At 37.9% G+C, this 25,698-nt stretch overlaps 1 protein-coding gene across 9 annotated transcripts in view; it reads right to left on the bottom strand.

The window, feature by feature from the left end:
* Positions 1 to 22,926, bottom strand: part of ZMYM6 (zinc finger MYM-type containing 6) — a 43,442-nt gene extending 20,516 nt beyond the window's left edge. The window contains exons 1-10 of one of the 9 annotated variants that reach the window (XM_058718117.1): positions 22,758 to 22,926; positions 21,468 to 21,634; positions 12,467 to 12,551; positions 11,387 to 11,636; positions 8,028 to 8,196; positions 6,061 to 6,252; positions 2,753 to 2,903; positions 2,218 to 2,333; positions 879 to 1,154; positions 563 to 713 (exon numbers count right to left, since the gene is read on the bottom strand). In XM_058718117.1, coding sequence (XP_058574100.1) covers positions 563 to 713; positions 879 to 1,154; positions 2,218 to 2,333; positions 2,753 to 2,903; positions 6,061 to 6,252; positions 8,028 to 8,196; positions 11,387 to 11,636; positions 12,467 to 12,551; positions 21,468 to 21,560 — 1,483 coding nt within the window. In that variant the 5' untranslated portion in view covers positions 21,561 to 21,634; positions 22,758 to 22,926. Of the gene's footprint in view, positions 1 to 562; positions 714 to 878; positions 1,155 to 2,217; positions 2,334 to 2,752; positions 2,904 to 6,060; positions 6,253 to 8,027; positions 8,197 to 9,372; positions 9,465 to 11,386; positions 11,637 to 12,466; positions 12,552 to 20,363; positions 20,518 to 20,544; positions 20,626 to 21,467; positions 21,635 to 22,458; positions 22,674 to 22,757 lie in introns of those variants that run through there. The other 8 variants (XM_058718116.1, XM_058718118.1, XM_058718119.1 and 5 more) reach the window with 8 other exon arrangements.
* Positions 22,927 to 25,698: the final 2,772 nt, after the last annotated feature.

Here is a 25,698-nt window from a genome sequence, read left to right as displayed (position 1 = left end):
GGATGAAAGGAAGAAACATCAAACTTACATTAACTCGAAGGAGGTAAAGTGAGTTTCCACAGTCTCAGACACCAACTAAGCTAGTTTCTTGCTTGCTTCTTAAGCCAAGAAGCAGTAATTGCTTAAGTATCCTCTTTACAAGTGGGTGCAAGAACAGGAAGATCTCTCAAGTCACTGATAAACTTATGAAGAGATTTTTTACACTCTAACCTAATACCATTGACCCGATTACCTTTCAAAAGTTTTTTTTTAGTTTTAAGCAATTTATTTAGATGACTATAATTTTAAAAATCACTACAATTTGGCAAATCATAATCACAAATATAATTAAATTTGTCTCAAGTTTTTCTTTGAGATTATAATATTTAAAAAGACTTTAAAGTGAAGTAAGCATGAAAAATAAAATGAATTAAGTATAAACTCAAGAAAGAAAAAACCTCAAATTATACCTCATAAAACAAAATTACTTGAAAATTAATTGTAGAATAGCCCAACTCAGCATGAACTACTTTGTACCAACCACAAGCTCTGTGGACAAAGCTGAACCGCTTGCTTTCTTTACCTTCACTACAGAATGGCTTATCAACCCCTGAGAATCGGACAGTCTCCTTTATAATTTTCTGCAGTTTACAGTAATCACACATTGCCATAACTTTATTTTTCTTTTTGTATTCATCAGAACAAGTCTTGCCACAAAAAAGAAACATTCTACCCTGCAGAGATTAAAAAAAAAAGTCATTAAGACCTAATTAACAGTTGCTTTATCTTTAAGAAATCATTCTCATTTCAAAGCAAATGAAGTGACTGTCAAAGATGAAAAGATAAATGCTTCTAATGGATATGTTTACAATTCAATCCCTTTCATAATTTCTCTTTACCTTGTAGAACAGAAGTTCTGGTTTTGTGGCAAACAGATGGTTACAGTGCTGACACTTGAGTTTAACAAGTGTCCGGGTTAAAGCAACTTGCTGGGATGGGGCCGCAAGAGGCCGGAAACTGGCTGCAGGAGAGCCACTGATGGAGGCAGGGGAACCAGCAGAGGTGTTACCTCCTCCAGCTGATACTGATGACCCAGCCGGTGGGCTTACAACCACTTGACCCTGAGACAGGGACACCGCTGAAGAGTTTGTTCCTTTTGGCTTGTTAAATACATTCTGAACGAACACAAATAAGGCAAAGATTTTAGCAACTGAGAAACAACTTGGTAATTTTCATTTTCTCATTTTAATAAACTACTACCTGTAACATTTTATAAATATTTTTTAACATTTTATAAAGTAGTTCACAGAAAGAGTTTAAATGGCATACTTCCAGAATAGAAGGACTGAGAAATGCAACATAAAAAGGTTTAAGAACTTGAATTCAGGCTTTCCAAACACCTCTAATATAGAGCTCTAATAAACTAGAGCAGGCCCCTTCTTTTCCCCCAAAATACGCCTCCATCTGCACTCCCATCACCACCCAGCCTCTGATGGCTATTAAGAGTACAGTGGAGGGGCGCCTGGGTGGCTCAGTCAGTTGAGCGTCCGACTTCGGCTCAGGTCATGATCTTGCAGTCTGTGAGTTCGGGCCCCATGTCGGGCTCTGTACTGACAGCTCAGAGCCTGGAGCCTGCCTTGGATTCTATTGCTCCCTCTCTCTCTACCCCTAGCCCGCTCATGCTCTCTCTGTCAAAAATAAATAAACATTAAAAAAAAAAAAAAAGAGTACAGTGACCACCAGTAGTCCCTTTCTTCCTGGTGCCAGGGACATCGCATCAGGCACCTTGCCACCCCAGGGGATCACTAAACTCTACCTTCTCTGTGTATCTCTCAGAGAGTGAGGAGCAAATGGGACAAGAAAATGGAGGCTTATGATTCCATGCCAGGAGTCAATACGTATCTGGCCCATGATGAGAGGGACACGTGAGCACATCACCGTGCCACCTATCTGAACCTTATCTTAGCTTCCATCCTTTTGAAAAGGATAGAGCCAAGGGCAAAAGTAGGAGGGAAGGACAGTTTGGGTAAGGACCTTGAATTTAGGAAGAGGGCACTGAGGCTCAATACCTGGCTTAGACATTTTGCAGAAATGACTTCTGGGACCACAGTTGAACAGACTTTTTTTCTTTCTAACTTGAATTTACTTTTTTGTAAATATGGACCTTCAGCAGTTCACATATTGCCATTCCCCAATGCCTAAGAGCACTTAGGGGTAAAATACTACCTCAGATCATACCTGGAAAGCCACCACACAACTGGAGCTGCAGAAGCTATAGATAGTTCCATTGGACATGGCTAGGTGATACTGAGGGATTGCTGAGGTTTTACAACTATGACATGAAACCTGGACACCTTGGCAACAACAAAAAAAACCAATGAATAAGCTACATAGATGAACACATGATCCAAAAGGGTATTAGGGGGATTAAAAAATATTCAGTAATATACAAAACCAAAATCAAGCAACCTTACAATAATCTGTAAAGCTAACTCTAACTAATCTCAGTTAAATTTCACTTACACAAAAACTAACTTGGAACTTACAAGTGTGGTTTTCATTTCTTTCTTTTCACATATGGAACTACAAAATAAATGCCTCAACCAAACCAGTGAAAAACTATTTTCACTTACAAATCAGTTCTTTGAAACTAAACTTTGGGTCTTTATTTAACCACACAGATAAATTCAACTTGTAACAAAATGAAACAAAAGCAGCTACATTGTTCTTTAATAGTTACTAAATCTATAAATTTATCAAATGTAAACATTACCTGAAGAAATAACTGTCTTAACTCTATAAGCAGATAAGCAATTAATAGAGCAGAAAAGTTCGGTTTTTCCTGAGTCATTGGTAGTCTCAATCATTTCTGCTGAAGGCCTCAATGATTTCCCCAAGGCGTATGGAGGAGTTTGGGCTGAATTCTATCAAGAAAATAAAATAACATTTAGATACCTAGCATAAACACACACGTTGTTTAAGAAAAGAAAAAAGAAAAACTAACTATAAAGATTGCCTTTGATTGAAATATCTGAGCTCAGAGGACTATGAGGCCACTCTACTATAGATTTTTCGGGAAGTTGGGATGTGAGAAAAATAAGTTCTTTCAGACAATAATGAAATGTAAACTGAAGAAAGTGAGTAACTACACTCACATACATTAACAACAAAACACATTAAAGGTAATGAATTTGGTATTTGTTATACACTTTTCTCATTAAAAATAATCTAAGATGAACAGGTAATCCATGAACCAAAGGGCCATCCTCAATAGTCTTGGACATCAATCTATAAGACTGTCTACCACCTTTAAGGTTACATAATCAATAAGACTCTTTAGCAGGAGGAAACAGAAATGATGCTTAATGTAAATTAGGAGATCTTACAGAACTACCTGTTTTTTAAGCTGAGTTTTACACTAAAATGTATCTGTAACTTTACTCATATTTTAAGAAACAATAATTACGATGGCTACCATTTATACAAATTACCAATATTATTACTTATTCAGTGCTTACCAGGAGCCAGGCCCTATACTAAATACTCTGTATTTAACTTATATATACTGTATCATGGAATCCTTCAAACAACATATTGAAATACTTTTAAAAATTATATTAACAAGAAGTTTAAATTAATTTTAATTCGGGGCGCCTGGGTGGCTCAGTCGGTTAAGCGGCTGACTTCGGCTCAGGTCATGATCTCGCAGTCCGTGAGTTCGAGCCCCGCGTCGGGCTCTGTGCTGACAGCTCAGAGCCTGGAGCCTGTTTCGGATTCGGTGTCTCCCTCTCTCTCTGCCCCTCCCCTGTTCATGCTCTATCTCTCTCTGTCTCAAAAATAAATAAATGTTAAAAAAAAAAAAATTTATAAAATAATTAATTAATTAATTTTAATTCAATTAACAAATAAACAGAAAAGTGGGAGATTAAACATTTCATCTCGCTCCAAAGATCCAGGCTAACCATTACACTATACTGTCATTGACACAACATAGTCTCTCAACAAGAAATTATATGGGGAATTAAACAGTAGGAAAATACAAATTGTTGGGACTGCAAGCTGGTGCAGCCACTCTGGAAAACAGGATGGAGGTTCCTCAAAAAACTAAAAATAGAACTACCCTACGACCCAGCAATTGCACTACTAGGCATTTATCCACGGGATACAGGTGTGCTGTTTCTGAGGGACACATGCACCCCAATGTTTATAGCAGCACTATCGACAATAGCCAAAGTATGGAAAGAGCCTAAATGTCCATCAATGGATGAATGGATTAAGAAGATGTGAGATATATACATATACACACACACATACATACACAATGGAGTATTACTCGGCAATCAAAAAGAATGAAATCTTGGGGTGCCTGGGTGGCGCAGTCGGTTAAGCGTCCGACTTCAGCCAGGTCACGATCTCGCGGTCCGTGAGTTCGAGCCCCGCGTCAGGCTCTGGGCTGACGGCTCGGAGCCTGGAGCCTGTTTCCGATTCTGTGTCTCCCTCTCTCTCTGCCCCTCCCCCGTTCATGCTCTGTCTCTCTCTGTCCCAAAAATAAATAAATTAAGAAAAAAACGTTGAAAGAAAATTAAAAAAAAAAAAAAAAAAGAATGAAATCTTGCCATTTGCAACTATGTGGCTGGAACCGGAGGGTATTATGCTAAGTGAAATTAGCCAGTCAGAGAAAGACAAATATCATATGACTTCACTCATGAAGACTTTAAGAGACAAAACAGATGAACATAAGGAAAGGGAAACAAAATAATATAAAAACAGGGAGGGGGACAAAGCCTAAGAGACTCATAAATATAAAGAACACACAGAGGGTACTGGAGGGGTTGTGGGAAGGGGGATGGGCTAAATGGGTAAGGGGCATTAAGGAATCTACTCCTGAAATCACTGTTGCACTATATGCTAATTTGGATGTAAATTTTTAAAAATTAAATTTATTAAATTTATTAAATTAATAAATAAATAAAAATCTTTGCCAAAAAAGAAAAGAAAATATGAATTGTGAAGTTTCACTATATAATCTTCCTGGGGAAAGAGGAATATCACTTATACAGTTGACAGAGTATAATACCAGCAACAAAATTAGAAACAACAGATTTTTGGATCACATATATAAAAAAAAACACGGATTTTATTCTTGTGAAAACAGTAACCAAAATGCCAAAAGTGGTAACTCCTTGAAAAGGGATACTTCTCACAGATCAATGTCCAACACCAACTACTTGGAAGAATTAAAAATAAATCAAACTTGCTAACTGAAAAAATTTAATCATTTATGCTTTTTTAGAAAAATAACTTTTTAAAGACTTCATTCAGTGATAATTAACATAAATATCTATTTAGTAACCAAATGAATCTATTATTCATTACAACAAATAAAAATTAGGTAAAGTAGTCAAATAAGGCATGTTGCCAAAATAATTACAATTCATCCCAAAACACATTAAAAAAAAAATATTTTCTAGGGGTGCCTGGGTGGCTCGGTTGGTTGAGCGTCCAACTCTTGGTTTCCGCTCAGGGCATGATCTCATGGTTCATGGGATGATCAAGCTCCACATGGGGCTATGCACTGACAGTGCAGAGCCTGCTTAGGACTCTCTGACTCTCTCTCTCTCTCTCTCTCTCTCTCTCTCTCTCTCTCTCTCTCCCTCCCTCCCTCCCTCCCTCCCTCCCTCCCTGTCTCTCTTCCCCTCCCTGGCTCTCTCTCTCAAAATAAATAAACATTAAAAAAATTTTTTTAAATACGTATTGTTTTTTCCTAAAAGGAAAAAGAGGAAGATATGCTTTAGATCTACTGATTTTTAACATCTTATGCCTGTTGGCCACAGTTTATTTAAAATAATATGGAGCTTTCTCCACTTACCAATATATCATAAAACATTTCTGACTCACAGAAAATCATGAAAGTACATTAGTGTATCATTTCACTATAGTCGACACACCACCAGGACCTATCCCATTTTTCTACAGGGGAAATCATACCCCAAAATCAATTGATGGGAAGAGCCCACTCGTTTATTTTAACCTCATCCCTGCACAGCCATCCTGGAAGGAGTGACGGACGGGCCTTTATACCTGCTTATATGCTGTGACGCTTGTTGAACTAAACACCTTCTGGGACCGGCAAGGTCCAGAGCTGCTGTAGCAGTAGCCCCCACAGTTCTCACAACAGTTCATGGTGAGGTTGTTGGCGGAGTGAAATTTTGAGAAACAGGCATCACTACAAAGACCATGTACCACATTTTGATATTTAACTTCAAATCGGATCTAGGAAATAAAACACACACACATATCCAAAATAAGTAAAGCCAATTAAAAATCTCTGATCTCTGGTCATGGCAGGTTTGCTGAAGAAGACCACCAGCCTTGTGGGATTGGCTGTCAGAGTCCACACAAGAGGCTAGGAATATTGTACACAAAGATTCTTGATGTTCTTGGGGCACGTGGGTGGCTCAGTCGGTTGAGCACCCGACTTCGGCTCAAGTCACGATCTCGCAGTCCGTGAGTTTGGGCCCCGCGTCAGGCTCTGTGCTGACAGCTCAGCCTGGAGCCTGCTTCGGATTCTGTGTCTCCCTCTCTCTGTCTGCCCCTCCCCCACTCATGCATGCCCTCTCTCTCTCTCTCTGTCAAAAATAAACATCAAAAAAAATTAAAAAAAAAACATTCTTGATGTTCTTGAGCAAATGCCTAAAAATGCAGCATATAGAAAGTATACAGAACAGATTACAAATGAAAAGTTGAGTATGGTTAAAGGGGAACCAGATGTTAAGAAATTAGAAGACCAACTACAGGATGGCCAACTAGTAGAGGTGATTTTTCAGGCTGAAATGAACCAAGTCTGGCAAGAAAACTTTAGAGTGGAAACCATGGGAGCCTTTAATGGAAGAGCCTCCTGCCAACCAATGGAAATGGCCAATATAATCATCACTAAATGACTAGCGTGTTGATGGGAAACTGATATAATTAATATTCTGTAATATTAAAAATGTTTCCTTATTATTGATACCTTATAAACAAGAAAACTAATACAGAACATACTTAGAGTTGTTAAAACTGATGACTGTGGTAACAGGGATTGGTGAATCCATATTTGATATGTAAAGCATTCATGTAAATTATTTCAAAGATGGTTTTTTTGTTTTGTTTTTTTAACAGAGAGGTTGTGCAAATATCTGAAAGTTAATTGGAAAAATTCCTACAGATTTTTAATGCAGAGGCCATCACTGAAATGTGAAGTATTTTTAGTAGTGTCTTCAACACATCATTTAATGTTTTTTATCCTGAAAAAAATAGGAAAGGTACTTAATTATTATTATTGTGTAGATAAATTTATAAATCACTGAAGTGAAGTACTAAGAGTAAAAACCATCAAATTATAGTTGTACAGCTGAGGAAACTGATTTGGTATTTGAAAGAAAGACTTCTTATTTATAGTGGTAATTGTAAAAACATTTTTTTTGGTCTCATTTAAAGAAGTTAGCTTTCTGTTGCTTAGCCTTTTGTTTTCTTGATCAACCAAAGTACATCAAGGTAGAGATAGAATTTATATAAAAGAAGAGACATAAAGAGTTCCTAAAGTTTATCAGACTTATGAATAGGCTTATATTCAGAACATCTTGGTCACACATGGGTTGTAACTTCAAAGTAGAATCACCAGGTGGTTTCCACTAAGTTTCCAATATGAGTGCAGTTGGGTATCAAACTGAAGATAAATGCTATCGCAGGAAAGAAACAGTTGGCATAAATTACTTTTAATGTGTCCTCACCCTTTCTTCCTAGACCCTATCATTTCTAAATACCTAAATTGGTATTTTTTAACTTCAAGACAGTACTCTTTTGTGTTTGTACGCATATGTGTGCGTTTTGCTATTCCTTGTGTTTTGCTATCCCTGACTCAATTCAGAATTTTTAGAATGAGAAAATTTTTTTCCCCAATATATTTCTCCCCTACAATGCTATAAATTGAATGGTAAATAAATATTAAATGAAAAAAAATCTCTGATCTCTGAGCAGAATCCCAGGAAAGGTACAATGTAACTTACATCAGCATTCTTCTGACACATGCTGCACTTGGTTGAAATGCTGTTAGTATATATGGTAACAACAGGCTTCTTCTTTAGCTCATAAGAAGAAAGGCATGATTGGCTGCAGAAATCTTTGCTAGAATTTTCAAAACGGGTCGTGATCACATCCTTTGGATTTAAAATGTCTCTAAAAATAAATAACAAAAGGCAAAATGAAATATGTTCTTCATAATTGTAATTTCTTCCTCTTTGTGAGCTAAAATAACTATGTTTACTAAGGGCAGCTATTGCATGCTAGAAAATGGCTGGCCAGGGATAAGACATCTGAAAACCTGGGCTTGATGATTAGTTCTGTTAGTTAGCTGAGTGACAATGAGTGAGGTAATTACTCTCTCTATTTCCTCATGTAGAAAATGGGTTTATGATACCTAATTTACAGATGTGTTGAGGGAAAATTATATTTAAAATATATTCAGCCAGATGTTCATGACAAAAGCCGTGAGGCTTCCAGCTCCAACCAAGTTTCATCCACTGGAGCCAATGGAAGAAGTGGCCATCCCTCAAGTCCAGACCACAAAACCCTTGTTCTCTTACTAGCCAGCAGCTGCTAAGAGTAGGAACAGCAGAGACAAAGAATGACATGTCTGTTTGTTTTTTAATTTAAATGCAAGACTTGGGAAACAGATGAACTACCAAAAATTAATATAAAAAATAAGCATGATATATAAAACTGAACTATAACTGAAGAGATCAAAGAAACAGAGGACAAAAGAACTATTAAGGTTTGGTAGCAGAGGACAGATGGAAATAAGAATAAGACAGAAAGAACACAAATAACTGAGTCATTCTGTAAGATTCCTCAAGTTATTTTGTAAGAGCCCACTGATGCAATACGCACTAATGGTAAAAACAAAGCTGAGTATTGCCATTTTCTGACAAGTATAAAAAAACTAAAGGAAATGGTCAGTAATCAGAAGCACTAGTATAAGCCACGAAGAATATAATGGCAATAATATTATATACAGTAATGTGTACTGAGTAATTGCTATGTACCAGACATCATTCTCTTTACTCAAATTATCCAACTTAATCTTCACAAAAATTCTGTGAGATAAGTATTATTATAATTGCCATTTTACAGATGAGGAGACCAAATCGGAAAGGTTAAATAACTTGTCAAAGTCACAAGCTGGTAAGCAATGAAGCCAGAATACAAATTCTAGGCAGTTTGATTCCACATTCAGTGGTTCATCATTCCACTCTTCTGCCTCCCATCCTGTGCCTTTATTATACAAAACTGTTTCACAGTAAACTATTTACGAATAACAATAACAACAAAGTACTTTAATTTTCTAAAACTCACCTAACCTTAAAAATAGGACAGTGAATCTTGGAAACCAAGTGGATATGCTTACACACGGATGAAGTTATTAATTTTGAATAGTGATTTTTCTACTAAAAACAAAGCAATAAAGAATGTTATTTAATAATGTGAATCTGCCAGTGGTATAATATACATATATGTAAACCAAAGTGAATGACTTTTTAATGGAAATCTGTGCACATGAATATAAATGCATTCTAAACCTTATGCATCCAAATGAATCTTAAACCTTAAACTTTAATCTTAGAAAAACCATACATCTTCCAAAAAACATGGCTCCAACATTCTTCTACTTTATCCTTTATTTACAATAACTCTAAGAACAACTTTTCAAAGTTATAGTCGAATATCATGCTTAACAGTATGACTCAGTTTAATCGTCTACGGTAGTCAACTGATAAGGCATCAAGCAACTTCTGACAATTTGTAAAAATCAAACCCATGGTTAAAGATAGATTTGTCACCTATCTTGGTCTAAAGGAAAGTTTCATAGGCTCTGAACGCAATGCCAAATCAAGAGAGCAAAAAAATTTTTGAAAAGGAGCAGTGCTGTGGTAGAACATCTCTGACAAGAGTAACTATTTTAAAAAAAATATGCATTTAGATGTATAACTTGTGCTGTGTTCTTTAAAATTTAGTTCACTTTATTTTGATATTTGATATGTTGAAACGGAGTATCTAAAAACAGAAAACTAAACTTACCCTTCTAGATCAGTTTCATGAGAATGCTATAGAAGAGTTTAAGTAAGGTATTAGAATGGCATTTTAGAACAAAACTAAATTTGAATATTTATGTAAAATATTTTTAAATTCCTCTGTCCTTTTAGTTGGAGATTTTCATTTTAACATGATCTACTTTTAGATACTTAAGGCCAACACCCCAAACAGATAAAGAAACTGTCGTAGATCTCCAAAGACAAAATAGGGGCCTAGAAATAATATGTTAAGATACATAATGTGCTAAGCCCTAGGCTAACATTGTCTCATTAAAATCTGAGGAAGTAGGGGCGCCTGGGTGGCGCAGTCGGTTAAGCGTCCGACTTCAGCCAGGTCACGATCTCGCGGTCTGTGAGTTCGAGCCCCGCGTCAGGCTCTGGGCTGATGGCTCGGAGCCTGGAGCATGTTTCCGATTCTGTGTCTCCCTCTCTCTCTGCCCCTCCCCCGTTCATGCTCTGTCTCTCTCTGTCCTAAAAATAAATAAAAAACGTTGAAAAAAAAAATTAAAAAAAAAAAAATCTGAGGAAGTAGATACTATTTACCAATGAAGAAACTGAGGCTTAAAAAAATTAAACATCTAGCCCCAACATCATATAGTTAGTAAGGGATAGAGCGTGATCTACACCATAAGCTCTTAACTTTTTTCACTCTACATTAACACTTCGGACAACACAATACATTCTTAGAACTATGTTACCACGGGAAGAGGCAGAACATGCCAAATTTTTCAAACATACTAAGGTAGAGAAAGAAGTTTATGTGGCTTTGTTACTATTTCTTCCTCTCTCTGCATCTATGTGTGACTATAAAGCAATAACTTCAAAGAACTTTTTTTAAGAAATAAACACATTATTTTGTGGCCATTTAGAGATTTTTTTTTAATCTTCTAAAGAGTTAACTAACTTTTATATACTATTATAAGACCAATGTTATAATATGCTATATACTTCAATAACTTTCAAGATAATAAATAATTGTGAATGGCTGTTGTCTATAGTCACAGGATATATGAGCAGCCCTGCAATTCCCACAAATGGTTTGTTATTTCTTTCCACAGTAAAATTTAAACTTAAAGAGACAGAAAACTAGTTAAGATGATACTTTTAACACCAAGTCTCTTGTTTAACATTACAAAGAATTTGCAAATTTCTCAGCTAAAAAGCTATTTCCATAGAAACGTGCTCAAGAGATTTAAAGTAGCAACAGCATATTTGAACTAAACTAGATACACGCTAAAAAAGTAAAGTAAAAAGGGACGTAATTAAGAATTTTATACTTTGAGCAGTTTGTGCAGGTTTTCCTGGGAGGAGTTGGTACGCAGACAGGTGAAGGATATCCAGTGATGCACCGCGTGGAGCAAAAGAGCTGAGTAGATCCCGTCTTATGATATGCAGTTTGCCCTTTATAAAGCATTTTTTTACAACCAGAACAAAAAACCTGAATAGCTACGGCTGGAGCCGAAGGAAGCAATACATTTGGGCCAGATGACGCAAGAGAAAACTGAAAGCCTGGAGTCAACTGTTGGGCTATAAATACAAAATAAGGGGGGAAAAAAACAGTTTTAGTATCAACACAAACACATATACATTCTCCATTTTTTAAGACAAATTCTCAGTCTCCAAATCCAATTAAACACTCTAAAACAGGGAGTTTCAAACTTTTTTTTTTTTTTTGGGGGGGGGAGGTGTGGGTTCAAACTTTTTTATAACCCATAGTAACAACTATATTTTACATTATAACCCAGGAGACACATACATACATTTCTGTGTATGTTTATATGTGTAAAATTTAATAACTGAAACAGTTTTGCAAAATAATGTTTCCTTACTACATGCATCACATTCTAATACAATCTTATTCTATTCTCTCTCCCTCCCCCCCCACATACATACATGTATGTGTGTATGTGTGTGGGTATATATATATATATGTATGTATGTATTTTTTTTTAAGATTTTAAGTAATCTCTACACCCAATGTGGGGCTTGAACTCATAACCCTGAGATCAAGAGCCGCATGGTCTACTGACTGAGACAGCCAGGTACCCCTCAATTCCACTTTTTAAAATGCTAGTCAACACCACCTACCCAGTTTAAAAAGTACTGCTTTATCTTAAGGAAAAAAAGACTTCCATGAGGACGTGCTCTCCCTCAGTTCTACTAGTTAGAATATAACAATATTAATCATAATTAACTTACTTGGTCCTATTTCTTTCCTTTTTTTTCCTTTTTTAGATTTTATTTTTAAGTAATCTCTACACCCATTGTGGGACTCAAACTTACAACCCTGAGATCAAGAGTTCCATGCTCTACTGACTGAGTCAGCCAGGTGCCCCATATTCAGTTCTATTTCTTACCAAGAGGACTGTCACTGACTGAAAACACAGCACTAATTTTCAGTTCACTTTCTTGAGTTTTTGGCTTTGGGGCATGTCCATACTCCTTAAAGAAAAAGAAAAGAGAGAAATGAGTACAGTGTTAGTATTTAAATAAACTAGAAATTCAAGAAAAAAATAAGTCTGTCATATCTCTTCTACATTCTAATCATAATCACCTTCACAAATACCTCAAAAATCAAAATTTACAAGTTGTTAGAACAGATTTAAGCTTTACAAAAAGGACCTTTCAGAATCGGAAAATCTTTCATGACAGTTATTACTACTTTTCAAATGTAATATATAGGAGTCATATACAGCTACTTCAGTGTTCAGCACTACCCTTACTTTAGTCTGTGTTTATAAGAAAATGATAAATAACATTAAATCTGAATGATGTAGAGTTTGGATCCAATTACAGATCTACAAACTGTCATATCTGTTAATGGCATAAAGACACAATGCAATCTGTTTGTTATACATAACATCATCACAGCCTAAATCAGATTTATTCTAATTATGTATTCTTTAAAATGCTTTAAGATGAAATATAATCATAAAACAAAGTTTTATTTTTTTACAAGACAAAATTCTAAAAATACATATATCAATTTTAAAAAAGATTTCTTTATTGAGATCACAACCATCCTACATTATGTTGTTGTAAAAATAGCCTTACATATTTCAAAATAAAAACTTAAGGGGCACCTGGGTGGTTCAGTCAGATAAATGTCTGACTTCAGCTCAGGTCACAATCTCACAGCTTGTGGGTTTGAGCCCCACATCAGGCTCTGTGTTGACAACTCAGAGCCTACTTCAGACTGTGTCTCCCTCTCGCTCTCTGCCCCTCCCCCACTGTGTTCTGTTTCTCTCAAAAATAAACATTAAAAAGTTAAAAAAAAAAAAAGTCTTACTTTTCTGAAACAATGGTGATAATAAATAGTAGTTGTATTTTAACATCCCTATACTTAGCAAAATAAATGATGGGTACGTCAGCTCCCAAAGCTACTTTTGGAACTGCTTTGGACTATTACATGCCAAAGACTAGGAACCACTGCATTAATTTACCACTTCCCATAGTGTACATTGTGGCGCCAAATGAGCTGCTGCCTATGAGTAGGAACTACAGTATCTTCTTTATAGGTGAGGAAAGTGAAGCTTAGAGATGGTTCAGCACTTTGTCCAAGGTCACAAAGATACTAAGTGCACAAACGGGAATCAAACCCAGGTCTGTCTGTTTCAAAAGCCATGCTATCTTCCTCATAGATGGACAAATATAAAAAAATTACTATAATGAATTCAAACCCCAGCCCCCACCAGAAATTAAGCTCCCAACTCCTTTCACTCATAGACCTGTCACAATATGTCACTTCTTATTTATTTGGGTGATAATTTGTTTGTCTAGCATCCTTCTTCTTTACCCCAAATGTGCAAGACTGAAAGGACCATGGCCATCAAGAACAGGCACCATATCTGTTTTTCTGCCTCTGCACACTCAACATGTGGCACAGTTAACATAACCTAACAGAGAAGGCTCTGGGTTCTGACAGAAGCAGAAGCAGATGTGATCTTGACTCAAACACATTTTTTAATCTTTTCTAGTTTCAATTTCCTTATCTACAAAATATATTATCTAACCCACAGGGCCATGATTGAGGGATCAATGATTTAATACAGATGAAGTATGTAGCATGATCCCTTACAGATAAGCCAAAACTGAAGCATGATTTATACACAAAAATGCTAGCTTTTATTACTTTCGCAATTATAGCATTTAATAAATATTTGTTGAGGGGCACCTGGGTGGCCCAGTCAGTTGAGCATCTGACTTCGGCTCAGGTCATGATCACACGGTTCGTGGGTTCGAGCCCGGTTCGGGCTCTGTGCTGGTAGCTCGGAGCCTGGAGCCTACTTCGGATTCTGTGTGTGTGTGTGTGTGTGTGTGTGTGTGTGTGTCTGTCTGTCTGTCTCTCTCTCTCTCCCTGCCCTTCCACAGCTCACGCTCTATCTCTAAGAATAAACATTAAAAAATTTAAAAATTTTAAAAACTATAATAAATAAATAAATAAATAAATATTTGTTGAGGAGCACCTGAGTGGCTCAGTTGGTTGAGTGTCCAACTCTTGATTTCAGCTCAGGTCATGATCCCAGGGTTGTGGGATCAAGTCCTGCATCAGGCTCCGTGCTGAGCATGGAGCCTACTTAAGATTCTCTCTCTCGGGGCGCCTGGGTGGCGCAGTCGGTTAAGCATCCGACTTCAGCCAGGTCACGATCTTGCGGTCTGTGAGTTCGAGCCCCGCGTCGGGCTCTGGGCTGATGGCTCGGAGCCTGGAGCCTGTTTCCGATTCTGTGTCTCCCTCTCTCTCTGCCCCTCCCCCGTTCATGCTCTGTCTCTCTCTGTCCCAAAAATAAATAAATAAAAAAAAAAAAAAAAAAAAAAGATTCTCTCTCTCTCTCTCCCCTTGCCCCTCTCCCCACTCTTTCTCTGAAAAACTAAATCAATCAATAGACAAATAAATAAATATTTCTTGAATGAATGAGTCCAAGTGGATAGTCTTACATATACTACAATAATAATGTTTATTTATTGGCACTTGCATAAAAAAGAGAGGAAGTTAAAAGTACCTATATACACCCTCCTTCAAATTACCAAAAAGAACACTTAAGAATCAATATAAAATTAATTTGCCTTATCATCAACTCAATCTCTAATATTTTTCTAACATGCCTGTTAAATTTCCCCCGATTATTTCCTTTTACTTCACAAAGTAACTGTTCCAAACCATCACTGCTAAGTCACAACCATGCAAATGTCCAGCTCCCTGATGTTTAAATTTCACCAAGAAAAACAGAAACAAAGAACTCCCTCAACACTCTGATTCCCCACCACCACCATGCCTACAAATTGATCAACAAACTGTCCTCTTATCTTCCAGGAAAAAGCAACCTTCTTACACAACTGACTAAAAACAGGCTTGTGTTTGGGATCCTGCTCCCTCTCCCATCTTTAAGCACTCCATAGTATCATGTATCTTCAGCCTCTCACCACCTCCATGCTGGTTTTCTCCTCTCAGGTTATAAGGAACCTATTTCTTAAGGAACTACTTACTACCCTCTTCTCTCCCCTTCCAATCAGTCAGTGAAAAAGTGCCTCATTCTTTCTCTACTTCTTTATTTTTCTTTTAAATGCTTATTTATTTTTGAGAAGAAGGGGCAGAGAGAGGTGGGGACAGAAGATCTGAAGCCAGCTCTGCGCTGACAGCAGAGAAGCCAGATGTGGGGCTCAAACTCACAAACCCATGAGACATAACCTATGCCGAAGTCAGACACTTAACTGACTGAGCCACCCAGGCGCCCCTTCCTTAATTTGATTCCCTCCTGAACCTAATGCTATCAGGCTACTGCTTCAACTGAAACTGTTGGCTGTTTTTTGTTTGTTTTTTTAAGTTTATTTATTTACTTAAGTAATCTCTACCCCCATCTGGGGCTAGAACTCATGACCCTGAGAACAAGTGTCACATGCTCTACTGACTGAGCCAGCCAGGCACCCTCAATTGAAACTGTTTTAAGATTAACCAATCACCTCACAGTTGCTTAACCCAATGAACACTTTTAGGTTTTATCTTACATGGCTTCTCAGATACATTTGACACTGCCAGTGATTCCATTCATTGTCTTCTGGTTCTTACTTCAATTCATTACTATGTCTTTCTACCCTTCATTGATGTTCTTATATTCAACCCTAGGGGTATCAGAAGCCCCTAGAGGTCTTGTTAAGACATAGACTGTTGGGCTTCAACCCCAGTTTCTGACTCAGAAGGTCTACACCAGGGTCCAAGAATATACATTTCTAACAAGTATCCAGGTAATGCTGAGGCTGCTGATTGCAGGAACTACTTTGAAGCCACTCTGAAGCCCTAAATTAATCCATTTCCTAGCTTTCTGACATGAGCTCTACTCTCCTCTCTCTACATTTTTTCCCTGAACAATCTCATCCATATTCGTAACTTCAATTATCACCTATATGAGGTTACCAGATTTAGCAAATAAAAATATAAAAGCTTGGTTAAATTTGAATTTCGTATAAACAACAGTTTTTAGTATAAGTATGTCCCAAGTATTGCATGCAACATACTCACAGTAAAAAATAATTACTGTTAACTTGAGAGTCAAATTTAACTGGGCATTCTATATTTTCTCTGGAAACACTACACCAAATTTCTAAATACCATCACTTCTTGGCCTTTTGGCTAAGATAAAGTGCAACTCTCTAAATACCATACCCATATATGCAAATGCCTCCCAGTGCAAATTACCAGTTGAATGTCCCACCAGCCCTTTAAACACAACAGATCCCAGGGCACCTGGGTGGCTCAGTCGGTTAAGCGTCCACTTCAGCTTAGGTCATGATCTTGCAGTTCATGAGTTCTAGCCCCATATCGGGCTCTGCGCTGACAGCTCAGAGCCTGGAGCCTGCTTTGGATTCTGTGTCTCCCTCTCTCTCTGCCCCATCCCTCCCCTGCTCATGCTCGCATCTCTCTCTCTCTCTCTCTCAAAAAAAAAAAAAAAAAAAAGAAAAAGAAAAAAACCATTAAAAATAAACACAACAGATCCCAAACGGTACTTATTACTTCCCCCCAATCCTGTTCCTAGCCCCTCAGTAAACTGTATCATCAAAAACTCGGGGCGCCTGGGTGGCGCAGTCGGTTGGGCGTCCGACTTCAGCCAGGTCACGATCTCGCGGTCCGTGAGTTCGAGCCCCGCGTCAGGCTCTGGGCTGATGGCTCGGAGCCTGGAGCCTGTTTCCGATTCTGTGTCTCCCTCTCTCTCTGCCCCTCCCCCGTTCATGCTCTGTCTCTCTCTGTCCCAAAAATAAATAAAAAAAAAAAACGTTGAAAAAAAAAAAAAATTTTAAAAAAAATAAATAAATAAATAAAAAAATAAAAAAAAAACTCAACTTACCGAGGACAGACACTTCTAAGTACTCTGGGACTCCTCCTTGACCCACATACCTCATATGCTATCTCTAGGTCTGATCAACCCTACCTAAATATCTCAAATTCATTCTCTTTTCTTCTCTTCTTTATTGTTGAACACTCAACCACTAAACATACCACATTCGCTCACCTCTCCATGACTTGACACATGCTATTTTCTATGCCTGAAAACCTTAATTGTTACAACTCAAGTGCTACCTACCCCATGAAGCTGTTCTTTCCTCTCCAGACAGACTTCAGGGCTCCTTCCTCTATTCTCCCAATGTACCTTACACAATTTTTTTAGAGTAATTACATAAGACTGTGATTCTGTATCTGTACAGAGGTGGCACAAAGCAACAGAAAGAATACAAGTTTGAAGCCAGTTCCTATTCCAGTTCTAATGTTGCCTTTGAATTTGGCAAATTACTTAACTTCTCCTTTTCTCAGTTTCCTCATGTGTAAAATGGAGTAAAGATCTGCCCCTCATATGGTTGTAGAATTTAAGTGAGAATGCATACAGCATGCTTAACACAGCTTCTGATGAGGCACGCTCAATAAATAATTACCCCTTTTTCCTGTATCTTTATTCCTCCTTACACTATTAATTTCCTTGAGAGCAGAGGCCCTGTCTTTTCATCTTCTGAAAACTAAATAACTAACACAACTTAGCCTACAGTATCATGGTTAAGGGGTTGGGATTCTTGAACCAGACTGCTTGGGTTTACATTCTAGCTCAACCATTTACTAGTTGTGTGACATTTAACAAGTTACTACCTGTCTCAGCTTCTTTATGTGTAAAGCAGGGATAGTAATAGTATTTAATTCCTGGGTCCTGCTCATCAAATGGAGTAATATATGTACACCACTTATAACAATGTTAAACAAGTACTATGAATCACAGTTAGCAAGAATAAAAACTCAGTGAATGAATGACAGCTCGACTGTGACTTTAACATCCAGAACAGACTCTTAGTAGAGGTATTCCCCACCTTTCAAAAGTTCATGTAACTCCACTTTGCTTTCACAAAAGACCTAGGTCAGTTCCTGCATTTGCCAACCAAAAGAAATCTGAAGATTTTCACTTTTAAGAGAAAAGGCAAAAAGCGAAAAACAGCCTTCAGCTTTGTTTTGCAGAGAACAGTTACAGAGCAGTGTGCAGCGTGAGAAGCGAGAGTGGCACCACCGAGCTCCTTTCCCAAGAACCACACTCAGCATCTCAGCATCAACTTGATGCTGCTGTAGCTCTGAACTATGTAAGCACTGGTGCTTTCTCTTCATTTATTTTGTGCACCTGGGAGTAAGATGTGTCCTAAGGTATCAGAAAAGCCTAAGAGTGGTTAGTTTGGGGGGTCTAGGAATACTCAAAAATTTTTCCATATAAACCAATGGTAATCAATTCATTTTACACCATTTCAGCTTACAAAAGTTTTCATAGGAACACTACTTTCAGATGGGGGAGGGGGGAGGCTATATATCAGAAAATATTAAACATTTTCTATTTCTTGCCTCCTATTTTCCGAAATTCGAATGCAACATGGAAAACACTACACATGATTTGTTTAATTGGCTTTTCTATCATAGCCCACACTATCAATTATGAAAAAAAATTACAGCCTATTCACCTTGAGTAGCCTTAATATAAACCAAAGAGAACTGAGTTGGTTCGTATCCACTTACACTTAAAATGTAAACTGTTAGGGGGATTTTCATTATCATAATTTTGATATTCAGAAAGAACACTCAACTCATAGCACAATGTTTGTTAAATTTATGTACCACAGACAAGGCATAATGAAAGAAAAATTGGATCTGGAATTTTAAAAAACTGGTTTTGTATCCCAACTTGCTACAAGACCTTGGTGAAGTCACTTATTCCTTCAGGCTCAGTTTCCTCATCTGTGAAACAGAGGCTCTTTTATTCCAATTTTTGAGCATGTACTTTGTGCCAGTCATTTGCCCAGGAATTGAGGATTCAGGTCAAATAAGACCAGAGTGTATGTAAACAAAATTCATTGATGTATAGATGTTACAGCAAAAGTGAAAGCAATATACAATAGAAAAAAAGAGAATTACTAATTCTACCCCAGTGACTATTAAACTATGTCTTAAAAGAGGAGAAAATCTAGGCAAAGCTGCCTAGTTTAGAATACCACGGGCAGAAGAAATGGCATGTGCAAAGGGAAAAAACAAAACTCAACAGGATATGCTTTTGAGTAAAATGCAGATAATTTGCAGACTGAGTAGATTCGAAAAGGTGGGAAGGATAACCAATGATACTGAAGACAGAAGCAAAGGCTGAAACGTGGATAGTTTGGATGTGACACTAAAAAGTTCACACTGTATCACACGAGACAGGGTCTTTAAAGGGAATGGTGTCATCAGATCTGTAGAGACACAACAGCATCATTATACAGTGTTTTGAGGGAGGCTGTGACTACAGGAAAAAGGATGAGTAGGAAATGCAGTTCAAATGAGAAATAAGAAATAGGGAAGAAAAGGAAGAGACAATAAAAAAATTCTTCAAAGGTAGAATCCACAAAACTTGGCAAACAAAGCAACGGCTTTGGAAGAAGAAGAGTAAGAATTTACCATCTGGGGGGAAAATAAATGTCATGGATGCCACCATCCCCCACCCCACACCCCACAGACACACCTCATAAGCCTTCTCAGCACAGCACAGGAAGACAGAGTTGACGAATGAAACAAAGCTTTTTGGCGTCCCTGTCCTGAAATAATACTGCCTTTAAGATGGTATGAGAAATAAAATATTACCATCATTTATTATTTTATTATATTATTTATATTTTTAATATTATTAATTTGCTTATGTAATAACTAGAGTCTCAAGCAAAAGAACTGTCCAAGAAGAAAAAAAATCATTTTTTGCCAAAACAACTAACCAATGTCTCCATATTGATCCCCAATCCGGGTTTCCAATCCAGGTTCCTAAGGATAGCTAGATGATTTTTCTGAACATGTTTATCTCATTCTCCCACTTAAAATCCTGCAATGTCTTCCCACTGCTCTCAGCATGAGCCTCATCCTAGAGGCAGAATAACACAGGCTTTGAAGACTGACTACCTGAATTTGAATCTAGTCTGCCATTTATGAGGTGTGATCCCTGGTAAATTGCTTGACCTCTTTGTACTTCGGTTTCCTCATCTGTAAAATGGGAGTAACAACATGGTTGTGAGAACGATGTCTGCCACAGTCTAAGCACATATATCAATAATAATAAGTTAATATTTATGAAGTCACACATAATATACACCACACATTGATATATATGTAATACCATCTATTATCAGTGTTGGTGTTATGATCAACATTATCATCATCACCATTTTCATACCTTTTCTGTTCCAGGCCCACTGGTCTTGCAGTTTTTCAAAAGAACCATGCATCTTTCCAACTCAGGGCTTTCCTATATGCATTTGCCTAGTCCATTCATTCTTCATAATTCAGCTTACACATCCTTCCCGCAAGGAAGCCTTCCCTAGCCAGCCTCTGCCCCCAACCACACGTAGGTCAGACTCCCCATTTTAGGCTTTTCTTGAAAAGCACTTGTCATAGTGTGTAATTATATATATTGTTTGATTAATTACTTGTGCAATGTCTATCTCCCCCACTAATGTATAAGCTCAATGAGGGAAAGGACTAAACGGACTCCTCGATCTCCTGATACAGAACAGACCACAAATACTTACAGAATAAAAGGAAACTACTGTCAGATACAAGAGAATTAAAAAAAAAAAAAAAAAAAAAAAAAGGTACCAAGTATAGAAAAACAGTAATACATATTACTTTTCTTTTACAAAAAGAAATAAACAGTTACTAAGGTCTCATTTACAGAGCAGAAAAACCGATTTACCCATCTAATGGGGAGAAAAATCAGCTTGGGTTGTTTTAACATACAAGCCAGAAACTGACTAACTAAAAATCTGAATTCACCAGATAGAAAAGAATTTAAATTTTTTTTTAATTTAATAAAATGAAATGCTTACTTGAGCATTGTCAGGTTCTTCTTTAATTTTGTCCAGAAGCCCCTGCTGTGGTGCCATTGCCTTGCCACATTCACCATCCAAAGGTTCTTTCATTCTAATTGTTTACGTAAAGGAATTCCCCAGTCTAAAACTAATAGATTTCTTCTTGGGAAAGGATAGCTGGACTCCTAAAATACAACATAAAGGATTGGTATTCAGGTTTATTCTTCTCATTTTTTCCTTCATGTTTATATTAAAAGCTTTGTGTTGCGCTCAAGGCTTTACAGTTGAGCCTTTGAAAAACAATTCTTCTGGGGCCATAACTAACTCTAGTCTCCCCTTCTCCTTCCTTCTGCTCCTTTAGTAGTTCTCACCACATAAGGAAAGTTTCCTGGCCACAGCTCCCAACCTCCCTAATAACTTTAAAGCCAAACGCTCTGGTCTCTCAAATGCTGAAAGTTACAAAGGGAACCAGAGCAGCAACCCAAAATATGGGAAGAAATTACCAACCGCTCAGAGGAAAGGACTCGGAAAACAGTTTCTGACTCCAGGAGAATTAGTACTTGGAGGTACTCTCCACCTCTGCTTTTATTTCTCAAAGTGGGGACACACCAAGCTCCCCACCCCCACTTCTAACTCTGCCGCTGCTGGAGGCCTCCATAAGGGCCCCATTTCTTGGCCTAAAGATAGACCAGAGCTCCAAATGCCATCACAAGTGAACAACAGTACACCCTTGTTTAAAGTGGACCACCTGCACCTTCCAGGGTCTCCCTGGGAACCATTCCCACGAATAAGCCCCCCTAAGCTTTGCTTCTTAAATGCTTTCCTGTAAACAAGAAATTCTATTAGCCATTCAGCAGATTTCCGTTCCCCTAAGGGTAAACGTTCTAAACCCGAACCAAAAAGGAAGCCCCCCAAAGTTGTCTTTATCCAGAGTCAAGCCAGGCATGGAAATGGGCAACTGGTGGGAAAGCCTGTGGGGAAGAACACATGAGAACTTTCGACCACTTGCCACAGTTACAACCATCTAAGGGTGCTCATCCCTCTTTGGAGTAGGGTATTCGCTCCGAAAGTCTCGTCCCCACCAATAATCTCCACGCCCGTCACCGAGTACAAACGCGGCAACGTTGTATCGGAGGGAGACAGAACGCGACCCGCAAATCTCTGTCACCGCGTCCCTGCAGCGAAATCCGCACGGCGTCAGCCGCGCAGCCCGTCCGGCGCCGCCCCCACCCGGTGCCCGCCTCGTCACGTGGCGCGCCCGCCGCCCCGCCCCGCGCAGCCCTGGCCGCCGCCACCCGCCGCGCTCACCTTCTGGCCACCTCCCGGCTCCCAGGGAGTACCGGGGTGGGTAAGGCCGCCTAGGACCCAATGGCTTGCGCCCAAAGACCAGGATGATTTCCTCTTACTGAAATTCTTCCGCTTGATCCATCACAACGCAACACCCAGCCAACCGTGCGTGCGCAGCCCTGGTCTCCACCGCCCCCCCCCCCGTTTCCCGTCATGCCCCGGACCTGAGCCGAGTGGGTCTTCCCAGGATTCCCCTTTGCTCAATTATGGTTGACTTCTTAAAGAGACCAAGACCCAAGCGTGAGAAGGTAGAAGTAAGAGTTTGGGGCAGGAAGTTGGGGGCATTAGAAATCCTGCACTATTCTTTAATGCCGGTTTCCAGAAAGATGGCCTGTTAAGAGAATATAAAAATAAATAATGGCTGACATTTATTAAGTCAAGTGCTTGCTAAACACTTGTCCGGCATCATTCCACTTAATCCTCACCACACCTGCAAGATGTACAAATTTTTATCTGGGAGATGTAAATGAATAGATTAATTAACTTGCTCGAAGCCAAGTGGTATTTTCCATTCAAAATTGTTTTTTGATTTGTGACTGCTGTATAGTATTCCATTTTATGAACATGCTACAATTTATCTACTATTTATGTACATTTGAGATGTTTCCAGTTCTTGGTTATTAGGAATGTTGCTGCTGTGAACATTCCTGTCTTTTGTTGCAAGTTTGCTAGGTTTATACCTAGCAGTGAACTTGCTTGTTACATACACGTAAAACTTAAATGGAGAGTTACAGTTGCCCCACATCCTTGCCAATAGCTACTATTGTACATCTTTTTAATTTTAACCATTTTTGTGGGGGTATAGTGGTATCTCTTTGTGGTATTTTATTTTTATTATTATATTTTATTTTTAAATCATCTTTACACCCAATATAGGGCTCAAACTCACAAACCCGAGATCAAGAGTCACTGTCTCCACCAACTGAACCAGCCAGGAGCCCCTCATTGTAGTTTTAATTTGGATTTCTCAGCTTTCTAATGAGGTTGAGCCCTCTTTTGGATATCTGGATATCCTCTTTTATGAAGTGCCTGTTCAAGACTCTTACCCATTTTTGTATTGGATTGTATGCCATTTTATCATGGGTATATATTCTCAATGAGTCCTTTCTTGAAAATATGTATTGCAAATTATCTTCTCCCAGATATAATTAATTAAGAGGAGGTCATATTGGCATAGGGTGGACCCTTAATCCAACATAATTTGTGTCCTTATAAGAAGAGGAGACATAGAGACAGACATTTGAGGAAAGAACAACAGGTGACAATTGAGGCAGAGACTGAAGTACTGCAGCTGCAAGCTGAGGAATGTCAAGGATTAAAAGTAAACACCAGAAGCTAGAAGAGACAAGGAAGGATTCTCCCATACAGATTTCAGAAGGAACAAGGCTCTGCTGATACCTTGATTTTGGACTTCAAGTCTCCAAACTGTAAGACAATAAATTTATGTTTGTAGCACTTTCTTACAGCAGGCCTGGAAACTAAGATATGGTTGAATCTTCCAACCCATGAAAATAGTATATCTCCCCATTTATTTCTGTAATTTCTCCTAATAATATTTTATAGTTTTTAAGTATAGAGATCACACATCTTTTTTAGATTTATTCTAGACCTTTGATATTTTATGGTATTTTAAATGGTAAAATTTCATTTTTTAATTGTTTTTATTTCCAGTGTAAGTATAGAAATACAATTGGTTTTTGTATGTTGGTTTTGAAGCCAGCACCTTTGCTGAGTTCATTTATTAATTCTAATAGTTTATCCATATTTCTTTTTTTTTTCTGTTTCTAACTATATAGAAAATAATGACAAATTTATTTCCTCCATTCTAAGCATATAATTTTTATCTCACTTTCTTGCCTTATGGAAATGGTAATATTGGACACCTGTATCTTTTTCCTGCTATGTTGTTTTCAATATAAAGTCATTAAATATTAATTTTGCTTTAGAATTTTTGCATTTACCTGTGGGGCACTAAATATGGCAAATTCTTTGCAACTTCTTTCATCAAGAGAGGGAGTCTGTGGCCCTGCCCCTTGTTTTGTAGTTGGCTTTGTGAATTATTTTGACTGACAGAATGTGACAGAAGTGATATCATGTGAATTCCCAAGTGTAGGTCTCAATAATCTTTGCAGCTCTGCTTTCACTTTCTTGGAACATTCTCACCACATGTCAAGGTTAGATGGGTTAAACTACTGAATGCTGAAAAATCATGTGCAGAGAGTAGCCCCATAGCCGACACTAATGCCACATAATGTGAGTGGAACCACTTTAGATCCTCCAGGTTGATAGATGACTACAGCCGCATGAGTGAGCCCAGGCAAAATAAGCAGAAGAATTACCCAGCTAAGCCCAGATTTTTGATGATGATGATGATAATGTATTTATTTATCATGAATGAATAAATGGTTCTTATTATAAGCCAGTTAGTTTGGGGTGCTTTGTTATTTAGCAACAGGTAACTGTTACAGAATTGATATCTAGAAACGGAGTACTGCTATAATTAAAATCTAAAACATGACATTGACTTTGGGACCAGGCAGCCAGCAGAAGTCTGGAAAGACAACAAGGAGTCTGTTAGTGGAGGCTGGAAGAGCAGTGAGGAAATTGTTATTGGAGGCTAGAGAAACAGTAACCAGTGTAATGCAGCAGCAAAATGTTTTGCAGCACTGCCACCTGTAAGAACATGGAAGATAGAAAATGTAGTTAGTGAACTTGTGGATCTGGTTAGGAGATTTCCAGGCAGAATATTAAAAGTGCCTATTGATTTATTTTAGTTACCTGTGATAAGATTTTGCAAAAGATAAGCTAAAAAAGGAACTTTTGTTTTCAAGCAGAAATTAGACAAAATATGAAGGGCCCAGGACAGTCTCTCCAGCTAACAAAATATCATCAAAACAAGAAA

This window comes from Neofelis nebulosa, chromosome 2 (assembly GCF_028018385.1).
Source record: "Neofelis nebulosa isolate mNeoNeb1 chromosome 2, mNeoNeb1.pri, whole genome shotgun sequence".
NCBI lineage: Eukaryota > Metazoa > Chordata > Mammalia > Carnivora > Felidae > Neofelis > Neofelis nebulosa.
Note: the sequence above shows the minus strand (reverse complement) of the source record. Positions and strands in the feature narration are given on the sequence as shown.